General features: G+C 39.8%; 1 protein-coding gene across 1 annotated transcript in view; it reads left to right on the top strand.

Annotated features, from left to right (window-relative positions):
* LOC131687001 (patronin-like) overlaps positions 1-2098 on the top strand; it is an 18932-nt gene extending 16834 nt beyond the window's left edge. Inside the window, exon 10 of the mRNA XM_058971037.1 lies at positions 1785-2098. Within this exon, the coding sequence (XP_058827020.1) occupies positions 1785-2098 (314 nt within the window). The remainder of the gene's footprint in view (positions 1-1784) is intronic.
* Positions 2099-12455: the final 10357 nt, after the last annotated feature.

The raw sequence follows: 12455 nt of genomic DNA on the forward strand, positions 1-12455 counted from the left end.
GCAAGCTCTTGATGTAGGTTGAGGTTCGACATCTGAAAACAGCTACACCTGCGAAGAGAAATAAGAAAAAACGGTTCTTTTCAAAACTTACATCGATACGACACTATGCGTAAAGTACTCTCCTGATGGTAGCAGGTCCAGTTTCCTTTCACCGGAAAAACTGCAAATAAGTTTCGCGAACACTTTTCACTACCGTACGCGACGAGTTAGAGTTACGGTTTGTTGACATTGGTAGAACAGGTTCATTGGTATTGGCAAGAGAATGAGTGACGCGTGAGAGAGATGAATGAGAGTTCAACAAGTGTGATCGAGGGGTGACTGCATGGTATTTTTTCTTGATAATTTATGTTGTGAGTTTTTCGTGGTCAAACAATTTTGACGGTCAGAAATTCTCGCTTCGTTCGATTTGCGTTTTTGGATTATCGTGAACATTTTTTTCTGGAGAACTCCAGAGTAGGTCACAATAACCGGAAACAGACCCCCATTTAAAGGATGTGATGTTGAATCCGTTTTGCTTGGATGTTACTCCGAGGTTTGGATATCAGCAAAACATACTAGTATTTTTTCACAAAGGTGAAGGTTTTACGAAGAGCGTATTTCACTTCTTAGTTTTTATACTGAGGTAAAGAAATTCGTGTCTTAATTTTTAGTTTAACTGTACATTGGAATATTCCAATTATAGTGGAATATTATGAGTGAATGTGATTGCCAATTACCATTAGCCAAAGTTTATCGGAAAGATCAAGCAAGTTTTTCAGTTGTTCAGTATTAGCAAGGATATTGTGTTTTTTGGTTAAATTTAGTTGATTGCTGCTGGAGACCGGAGTTGAAAAACGATGATGGTCAGTAACAGATAATGTCTGCAAATAGATGATGAGTCAATTTTTTTGACGATGACTGACCCCAGCAGTCACGATTTTCTCAATTACAAATACAAATGTCCTTCGAAAATTTGATTGGTTTTCAACCAATCAAATTTTCGAAAACAAAGTGGGGAATGATGTAGTACTACGATATGAATGTAAATAAAATCGAGCGGCCCCTCGAATAACTGGTCCGCTCAGCATGGGTAAAAGCTTCTGTAATTTCTCCCGAAATGTGAATGAGAGTGAGTGGTTGGTTGGAGTTCCTTCGAATGAACGGTCAGATGAGTGGTTGAGCACCCACCGGATCCAGCCGTGGTTGGAGCCGAGTTACTTTTGGCGGGTGGTCGCGACGCAGGCGTCGCCCCACTTTTGAGATAACCCTTTCTGCGACCTTTAACCGCAGAATAAGCTATAGTGGAGGGGAAACTATTTGTCTCTGGGTTTTGAAAGCCATTCGGCAGCACCCGGGATTTGATGGTAGAGGATCGAGGTCTGGGGATATTCAAAAGAAATTGAAGCCGTATACAAAAAAAGGCTTCGGGGAAACTTGCGTAATTTCGTGAACGATTGCGTAGTTCCGGTCACGAAGATATGACTCATGCTTTAAACTGAGGACTCCAAAGATCTGATTTTTCACTTTGTTCTGGATCGTGGAAGAGGCAGGAGTGGTTTAGTTTTTTCTCGCGCCTCGGTGTGGTTTTATAGGTAAAAGATAAAAATCGTGAGATTCTCTATATCAGTTTTGCCAGTAATTAGTTTTCCCTTCCCAGTTCTAACTCGTACAAGTTAAGTGGCTTCCCGCATATCGAAGCAGTGGTTTAGAGTCGGTATTCCCGAATTAAGGTAAGGTGCAAATGGTGGCCAGTGCAGTGCGTGCCCTAATTCCAACTTGTCGTTGGATGCGTGTTTTTCGTGCAGGTTTGAAGCTGCAGCATCCCGTCACACCGATCATCATCCGTCATCAACCGCTTCTGACCCCGCCATCTAGCTACAAAGTTCCCGGTGAACCATCCGGAAGAGCGACGACCGTCAAATCCGCGCTTGCTAGGGAGCAGCGTCGTTGCCAGCATACGTCCAGTTGCTGGGCACCGACTATCGATCAACCCACGTGGGAAACATGTAATGCAGTGACCTCCATCAGGTCAGACTCTGCCAGCAAACGACCGGGCAAATCGTTTGTGGCAACCGGATCAGCATCTCCAGCGGACTGGATCTTCGAGCGACCCACGTAAAACCATGGTAGTGTGAGTACTCATTTCCTTTTTTTGACATGCGCATGATCAATTTTGTTTAAACCCGCAAATGCCGGTTCAGTGAGCTAAGTGACAGCGTTTTCGTGACAAGCTCAAAAAGCCCGGGTTCGAAACCCGATTATCAATTTTTTTGTTCGGCGGTTTTATTTTTCCCACCCCGTGAAAATCCTAGGTCAGCGATGAAATCGCTGTATTACACGCAAACACGCCGACTGTATATGCACGCACCGTAAGTTGAGCCACTCATTTTCGGATGAACACCACGTTAGGTAGTTAGATTTTTGATATGCTTTGGGAAGGGAGAGAGACAGGATAGGCAGTGACCATGTTGGTTAGCGCGCTGCGAGGAAATTAACTAGCAAGTTGGAAGGCCTGGGTTCGAGACCCGAAATGTGAAATAAATATTTTTTTTGTAAGCGAATATGAGTTGAAGTGAATTAAACAGTTTTTTTGCAGTAAACTATTTTTTGGTATTTTCTGGTATAGGTAGTTTCACGATTTTCGGTCGTTTCCGTTTTTAGCGAGCAGAGTTGACTCCTTTTCCATTCGACTCCCCCTTTCCTAAATCGGCCACGATTGGGGACCTTGTGTTTGAGTAGATCTTTGCCCGTGATGATAAAAGGCGTTAGAGCTAATCAATTATACCGGTCTGAGGCCTTCTTTGTATACTGTTGTTGATTTCTAGCGAATGTTTTCAGACTGGTAATCAAGGTACCCGAGTCCAGTTGGACCATTCTGGAGCCAGAACTCAGAAACAAATGGTACCCGCCCGTAGGAGGGGTCTCAATAGCTGGGCAAACTGAACAAGGCGAATGGTCTCCTTCGGGAGTGGCGCTGAAGCCATCCGCTAAATATTGATTTAGGCTCCGGCTCCAACTGTCTCGGGTTACACTATGAAAATTATCAAAAAGAGGCGAATGACCCGAAGGTTTTTTTTTTGATTATAGAGGTTTTAACCTTAAGATCATTCGCCTCTTCGGGTTAGAAAATTATTTTATGAAAAATTAAAACCTCAATAATCAAAATAAAAGAGTTATTCAATCTGTAAAAGTCTTCAAGGATACAAGCAAAGAAAAAACCATCTACCATAACAAAACTGAACAAGTTGTCACTTTTAAAGTTTCAATGTCCCTCGAGAAACACTTTTCATCGAAAAACACCCCCCTTGGGTATATTGAAACGTAGTCCCCAATCCGTCCGGTAAATTTCACTCCAATCTGATCCGTTTTCCTTTTTACTTTATAATACTGTTGCGTATGATAGTCATTGATAGGCCACGGTGGCAAGCTTAGTGAAACTATATCCATGTACTTCGTTCTTAATCCCTCTACGGCATATAGAAAGAGCTAAAGCAACAGTCGCAACCGAGCTGGTCAGGTTCAATAGCTTTTAGCGTAATTAGCCAGGACCGGGGTGTCATTCTAGTGTTTACTTTTCGTTTCACGTGTTATGTTTCCGTACATGAGGAGAGGCTTGGAGGGTTCATTAAACTGCCACCCAAAGTCATGACCATAAAAAAGTGGGTCAATCCAATTCAAATGACGGTGAGCACCTAAGCTCTCGGGGTCGTCAGCCGAAAGGTTCATGATTAATGGTTTATAGCAAGTCGGGCGGTTTTTCTTTCCGTTGGCATTTTTATTACAGGGTAGCACATTCATATATTTATTTATGCGAGCGAAGGGTAAAACCAAAGCAACAACAGAAACAGTAAACAAACTGTGGTTTGGAAGTGCTACCTTTCCCCTTTTTTGCTGATATACGGCCGAATGTTTGTGAATGTAGATAAAGTTTGCCAACGTTCCGAAACCTGTTTGAAAGAATGTTGTGATTACAGACGAACCGGTGAAGAGCATTTCGATTTATTTTTCACAAGCATAGTTATTTCAAACGAAACTACATTACGGAAACGTTTCATCTCGTCGTTGATTTCGCGAAATAATAAAATATGTTACTGCATGTTTAACATTGAAATTCCATCGCTAAAATTTTCTGTTAACTCAACCAAATAATTATTTGTTGAAATACCTTGAAAGCAATGTCAGAAATTCGGTGCTTCGATAAGTATGACATAAGGCTGGCAAAAACAAAAATAAATAACCATTCCAGACCGCACACCATGAAAACTCAACCTCCAAAAATTTCAACACATTGCTGCCGAAAACTAATAGACCGAGACTCAAGCGCAATAATTATCACTTTTAATGAAAACTGTATGCACCGCACCACTGAAGCCGTTTGGCAAATTGACTAATTTTCTGGATAGTTTCGAGCCGAAATAGGATATTACCTATTCACATACGATGGCTGCTGGCTGGTTAAACATATCCGACTGAAACTAAAAGTGTTAGTAGTGAAACAGTAAAATGAGTTAGAAAATGAAAATAGGAAACTAAACTAATTTCCCTTGTCCGCCGCACATAACGCTTAAACACACAATCTTACACACGCCCCGCACCTAGACTACAAGCAATTATGATTGCACAATCAAACATGGCAAACTGATTAACTTTTTTTCCTGCTCTAACTAGAGCAATGAACGCCACGTCTTCAACCGATGTGCATACTTCAGCCTCCTTTGCTGCAGTATATATGAAAACGACGGCTAATCCATAACAGCAGAGCACAGACGAACAGTAACTTGTAAGATCTTCTTCCATTGGATGCTATGTAAGATGCTGTAGAGTCGGAGTCGAGGTAAGTCATCCGTGTGAAACTGTTTTTTTGCAGTAATTATTGCAGGTAATTATGCGCTACTGATATAACACATATTGTTAACTTCAGAATATAAAGCTGAATAGTTTTCTTAATAGTTCAAAAACTTCTTCTCAAACTACAAAAGCAACAACTTCGTTTCTTGCATTTTTTCTTTTATTCAGCATGTTAATTTGACGGCACTCTGTGTTAGGTTATGGTTCTGAAAATATTTGTGATTCAGAATACAATGGAAGTAATAGTTTGGAGCGGTTTTTAATGATGGCGCCGAATTCCAGTTCGCCGAGTGGGTCGTTTAACCGGCTGCCAATTGGCCGCACGTGTTCGGCCGTATACTATATGACCAAAAACCGTGTAACCTAATTCCATTAGGCTAAATATTATTTGGACGAAGGTGTTGTTTAATGATTCGACCGAATAACCGTAATCGAGAAAAATATAAATATGATCGAATGTGGTTAACTTGTCTCAAATTTAATATTTCTTATGCGTACTTGTACTTACAATATTATATACAATCTGAATATTCTGTGGTTTCTTTCTTCTTAGCATGAGCTACTCTTTCAATACCTATTTAAAAATATTTTCGTATTCTACGCCCAGCCTGATAATGTCTAATTTCAGTTCAAGAAGAGATAATTATTGATGGGTGACATTCATACATTTTGGATGTAAATAAATTTATTTGAGCTTTATTATTGAGATTTTTTTCTTTGGACTATTTTTTGCTGACGGGATGATTGGCATCTTTTGAATGCACTATTATAGGAATGGGAATAATGGCATATTCATTTTTTACGGTCCTACTGGAGCTGTAGAGCTAGGTTCTCAGAAGGGCTCACCGTCAGAATCACTCACTACAATTACAAACGAGAGGGGAAATGTCATCCCCTAAAGCAACTGCTTAAGGACAATTGCAGCGGGCCGAGAATCTGAATGTGTTATTAATTGTACGGTTCAGATATGTGCGAGCGTAGGGACTTTGCGATAGTGTTCGAGCGTTTGTACGTTAACGTGCTCGAGCGCGTGTGCGTTTGTATGTCGCACTGTGATAACGTGTATGTAACTTCGCGTGTATAAATTATCTTTTATAATTCGCATATTCGCGTGTGTTCTGGGATGATCGCGCGCGGACCGTGAAACTCATACTTGATTTTCGGCGTGCGGTTCAGATGCTAGAAGAAACTGAGTTCTTCCATATCACTAGAGTTCCCGGTCATGTCGCCATGGAACGTGTTGTCTAGTGGATATGAGTGTTATTTTTTCATTGATCCAACTGAAAGTTACTAGGACGGAGGGTAAAGATTTCCGGACTGCATTTGTACCTTTGTAAGTACTAAAACGTTCATCTTATTAGCGGGGTGTTATCAAGTTTGCGCAATCGCGGGCGTAGATGTACGTGGATGATCGCGAAGGGCTTAAGCACGCGTATGTACCGGTGTATGATACAGATTCTGACAGGGAGCGAATTACCCCATCTCACTAGAGTGCCCGATCATGTCGCCATGGAACGTGTTTTCCAGTGGATATTAGAGCTTTCTTTTTTATTGGTCCAATTGAAGCTATGCGCCTAGACTGATGTTACTGAAGATACACACTTCCGGAAGTGACCGATTCACGATGGCGCGAGCGCGGGAGTTCATAGGTTGACGCTTGAGACCGCGCTTGAAAATTTATAGGTGCTAAAACGTTCACCTTATCATTAGGGTTTTATCGTGTTTTTGAGTTCGCGGTGTAGGCTGCATAGATGATCGCGAACGGCTCAAGCATTTGTATGTTAACGTGTTTGTCGCGTGTATGTGACTTCACGTGTATAAGTTCAATTTTATAACCGTGTGTCGCGTGTGTTTTAGATGGTTGCGCGGACCGTGAATCTGATACTTAATTTACAGTGCCCGATTCAGGTGCTAGAAGAGAGTGAGTTCTTCCATATCACTAGCGTTCCCGGTCATGTTTCCGTGCAATGTATTGTCTAGTGGAAATAAGCGTCATTTTCTGATTACTCCAACTGAAGGCATGGACCTATGCTACTAGGGCCGTAGATAAGGACTTCTTGACGTGGCCGATTCATGAAATACGATTACACATGTGTACGTAGGTCCGCGATTGAGACCGCGTTAGAAGTTTATAAGTGCTAAACGTTCGCTTAATAACCAGGTATTAGCATTTGTGAGAGATCGCGGGCGTAGTTGTGCGTGAACGAAGCTCAAGCGTTTGTATGTTAACGTATTTGTCGCGTCTGCAAGCGTGTATGTAACTTCGCGTGAATAAGATCGATTTTATAGCCATTCGCATATTCGTTGAAGAACGCGCGGACCGTGAATCGGATGCTTAATTTTCAGAGCGTGGTTAAGGAACTAGTAAAAATTACCCCTATATCACTAGACCCCGTTCATATCGCCATGGAACGTGTTGTCTGGTGGATATCAGACATTTATTTATTGATCCAACTGAAGGTATGAGTCTAGGCTGCTCGAACCGAAGGAAGGGACGTCCGGACGCGACCGATTCATGATCGCGAAGGTGGTGGGTTGATGCTTGAGGCCGCGTTTGTAAAAAGTTCACTTAATTACCGGGGTGTTTTAATATTGGCGAGATTGCGGGCTTAAGTATGTGTGGATGATTGCAATGGCATGTTCGCGTTTGTGACCTAGATTGTGTTATCGTGAAGACCACGAGCGCTTGTATGTTTGGAGTGAGAGAAATTGTGAGTGTATAGGAGAGAATATGTAATTTATTGTGTTAGTGAGTCTTAGTATGAATCTAATTTAAGAAAAAGTTAAAAAAGTTAAAAATAATATGCTGCATAAAGATAAAACGTTGGAAAAAGATTATGTAGAAGCGTGTAAATTTATCGATATTATTTATGGTATACATGAGTAGTGAAAAAGCAAACTAAAAGAAGCGGACTTGTTAAGTAGAAGAGAAGAACAAAAGTAGCATGCAATCAAACTACTTGAACTCGTCCAAATGCCATTTATGCCATTAACGACAACTGCATTCTAGTAGAATTTTGTCATGCTATGCTGACTGGGAATGGATGATTCACGTGCGTCGGTAAATTAATTGTACCTTGATGCATTCAATCTGATCTTTTGGATGAATCGAATACTCGAATGCAAAAAAAAAACTGACCAACGAATCATAGGATGGAAAAATTTGCACACATGACAATAAATTACCCACTATTCTATCATATACGCCAGTCCTGCATCCATTCGCTGACCTAGCTGTCACAAATGCTTAGACGAACACATGCACCGATAGACATACGACTAGCACATAACGATTGTACACTAGTACTAAAAACTACAATTACTGCTACACTAACGCGAATAGTCTTCTACTTTTACATTTATTCAATGGTTGATTGTTAGTTTGGGTTGGTGTAGAGTATGAAAAAATACTAAACATAAAAAAGGCCCACAAGCCCTCTCAGTCCCCTCGATACACCACTATCGAGGCGAAATCCAACAACCATTTTAAAGCAATTGACTGATAAAGATTCTTTAAAACTGATGACCAAAATATGCTTGTTGATGTTTGCAAGACCGCCAAACTAGAGATGCGCGGACCCGATACCCTACTCGAACCCGTACCGAGAGGAATCAGGATGGGTTCGGGTTTGTTATCACCGGGTATGGCTTGGGTCAGGTACCTCAAAAAATATTTATTCCGGGTACGAGTCAGGTCGGGATCCCCTTTCGGTAAATATCAGAAAGGGATAGGTTGCCACCGTAAAAAATATTAAAACAAGCTTACTTTTCCAATTTTCCCAAACAAAATATCGTCCCGTAAGTGAGCGTGTATCGGAGTGACTATTATTAGATTTTGAATTGGAACTTAATCATTTGAAAAATTTGATTGTGGAAAATGTTGCGGTACTGTAAAACGGGGAAACATTTATCACTTTTTTGTGATGTTGCTCGTTAATTTTTGAAGTACTTTTGTTGTCAATTTAGGAGAGCCAGAGGCTAGTGAACAGTAGGGATACGTTAGCGGTTTTCTCTTTTCTTTGTTCTTATTAGACGACACAGCTTCCGTTTTTTACCTCAAGCAGTGCGAAATACATTCTTCAATTTGTTTATGTTGCATTACATTTTGTAAACGTGCAAGTACGTTGTTGTGATTGTGTACGATACTGTGTTTTCCAACGTAATGAATGATTTTGTGTCATTTACGGTAAATGTTAATCTATGACATTAATGGCTATATTTTTTGATAGTACACGAGAGAAAAAAAATTAATACAACACCAACTAGTACCGAGCTCGCTCACTATTTCGGGTCAAATACGGTTTAATTTATTTACTGAATATCGGGCTCGAGTCGAGTACGGGACGGGTTCGGGTTAGAATTTCTTTTTGGTGACCTGGTACGGAGCGGATTTGGGCTTTGAATCTTTTTTTTTAAAATCGGGGTACGGGTTGGGTTCGGGTAAACTTACAAAAATAGTATTCGGGTTCAGGTATGAAATATCGGTGTTTAAGTACCTATCAAAATAACGACAACAATTAATATAATAAAGCAGATTTAATGAACTAAAAACAAACCAATAAATGCGAAAACAAAAAAGTGTTGGTGCCGGAAATTGGTAACTGATTATGAATTCTCAATTCACATACATCATTCCACTGAGACAAGACCATGCGTATTTCTCACGCATATTAAATGTTACGGAAATGGATTGTTTTTCTAGTTGGACAAAACATTAAACAAAGAAATAAGTTTGCTCAGTCCAAAGAAATACGAGCTTGATTGGCGCCACCCGGCGGATGCGTGTTCTCTTTCATAGGTTTATCAACCATCCTTGTTTTTTAGGTCATGTCCTAAATTTCAACGATACGAGATGCGTCCTTTATTTTACTTCAAATGTCCTTCATTTTAATCTCCTATGCTTTTCAGATCAAATTAATTTTGAGAGAAGGTCACAATCATGATTTTGATTTCTCCTTCCAGCGATTGTTATCCATAGACATGCATGCATACTAGACTGCCCAGAAATATGATGAATTTTTGAAAACTCAATCGGTCCACCCTTGAGTCGATTCCTAGTCTTACCAGGAGTACTTGCACCAAATTTGAAGCAAATCGGACAAGTCTTACTACCGGACCAACGTGCCTGAAGTTTGTATGGAATTTTTCAACAATTTACATGGAGAAAACTCCCTAGTTCGTATTTTCGTATGCACTGTATGCATCGTATTATCACTATAAGTGAAAATAAGAAAGGTAATTTAATTGTCTACAACTTTGTCAAAGACGGCTGGTGAATCCGGCTTTGTTAAAAGAAGTTATTAAACTTTTAACGAAGTGATGTCTGAGTCAGTTTTGCATGGGGCCTAGCAGTGCATGGTTGTGTATCAGCACTCGAGTCCCGCGAACTATACATTTTTGTGAAATAATGGTTAGATTTAGCTGAATAGTATGTTTACAATAATAGTATTAAATAATACGGGCTATGTTTTGGATAGAAAATTTTAGTTCTACCTGTGACCGCATAGAGGGCGCCACCACTAACTTTTCGTAGAAGAGAGATAGAGTATCAAGATGTTCGGATGAAATACTGAAAAATACCTGCTCTATAACTTTGTAGAAGACACCAATTTTTCTATCTTTCTCCGTTGAAAAGTTAGTGTTGGCGCCCTCTATGCGGTAACAGGAGGAACTAAAATTTTCTAACCAAAGCATGACTCGCATTATTTACTATAATTCTTGTGAACATACCATTGAGCTAAACCTAACGATTATTTAAAAAAAAATGTTTAGTTCGTGTGACTCGAGTACTGATACACAACCATGCACTGCTAGGCCCCATGCAAAACTGACTCAGACATACTTCGTTAAAAGTTTAATAACTTCTTTTAACAAAGCCGGATTGACTAGCAGTCTTCGACAAAGTTGTAGACAATTAAATTATCCTTCTTATTTTCACTTGCTGTGATAATACGATGTATACAGTGCCACCTAGCGGCGAAAATACGAGCTGGTGGGTTTTCTCCATGTAAATTGTTGAAAATTCCCATACAAACTTCAGCCACGTTGGTCCGATAGTTAGATTTGTCCGATTTGCTTCAAATTTGGTGCAAGCACTCCTTGTGGGACTAGGAATCGGCTCAGAGGTGGGCCGATAGGGGTCATTTTTTTCCTGTCACTCTAATGCATACCCTTCGTGACTGATAGAAACCAAAAACTCTTTTACTAAAAATGAATAAACATTTATACGCATTTTTTATTCTGTAGCACTGCAGCTAGTGTTCGAATTTAGAGTATTGTGACAATGATTTATTTGAAAAGTACACGCGTTTCGGTGGTGTACGTTTCGCCTCAAAACGTGCAGTCTTTAAAAAATTGTTCAAAATCAAAAACGAGAAAAGAAAATAATCCTGCGAGCTCACGCCGAAAACCCGACACTTGCCTGTCAACATTAGCGGCATTCTGTTTCAACATCTATTTGTGCAGCGTCAGAGTCATTTACAGCTTTCTTCAACTTCCTTTTGATAGTTGCCCAATACTTTCCGATTAGACGAAATTGCGGGAAATTTATTGGATTTACATCCTTGTGGACGAAATCCACTTTATTGTCGCGATACCACTGCAGCACCTATCGGCTGTAGTGGCAGCTTACCAAATCTAAACAGAACTTCATTGGATCTTTTTGAGCCTTAATAAAAGGTAGTCTTGATTTCTAAGGGCACTCTTGCTTATACAGTCTCGAGCCCATCGATTTTTTTACGGGAAAAAAAGCGTGATTTTGAGTACGCAACTGCAAATTCCTTGCCAGATCATCGGCTCTTCTGGAAATATTTATCGGCGAAAACAAGCTTAAATTTGCTGGAGTTCACGTGCTGTAGTCAGATAAAACTGGTGTCCAAAGTGTTCGGCGTGGGTGTGTTTATTTAAAATAGGACCAAATTGGGCCGTTTCGAAAATAATATGAAGTCCACTGCCTATTTATAATATAGATAAATAAGAGTGAAAAAAATAGTCACATAACCAAGTTGGTTCATTTTAAAAGATTTATTGTCGAATCACCGCATGAAAATTAGATGATAAGGGAAGCGGACGAAGACCGAGCCGACCACCGGCACTGAATCGTACGCCGCCTTCAAATCCACAAACAGATGATGAGTCGGCAGAATTTTTCAAAAATTGTTTTGTGTTGCATTTGATGAGATCTACAACTCTACAATACTAGTTCACTTGAAAATCACTGCAGCATCGTATTATTACACTTGAGTTAATGATCCTTTTAGTCGATAGGTATGGGCACAATGAATTTTTGTTCTTCTTATCAAATATTGCAGAATTATTTTTATTTTTAATTAATAAGTAATAATAAAAAACGAATAGTTATTCTGTCAACGCAATTCCAATGCACTTTTTTGGTCTTTTGTTTTTTAATTCAAATTGTAATAATACTTTCACGGAAAACCCTTCAATCACAAAATTAAAATATTGCAGTTGTTGATTTTTGTATTAGTTATTTCAACTAAAAATAGGTGATACTGCTAACACTCTTGTTGATTTTCAAACCTTCATTCAGTTGATTTAAATTGTTGTTTTTCTAGGCTGTCAATTAGCAAAATAAAGAGACAGCATAATGCAAAACGATAATCGCTTCG

Source organism: Topomyia yanbarensis, chromosome 3 (assembly GCF_030247195.1).
Source record: "Topomyia yanbarensis strain Yona2022 chromosome 3, ASM3024719v1, whole genome shotgun sequence".
NCBI lineage: Eukaryota > Metazoa > Arthropoda > Insecta > Diptera > Culicidae > Topomyia > Topomyia yanbarensis.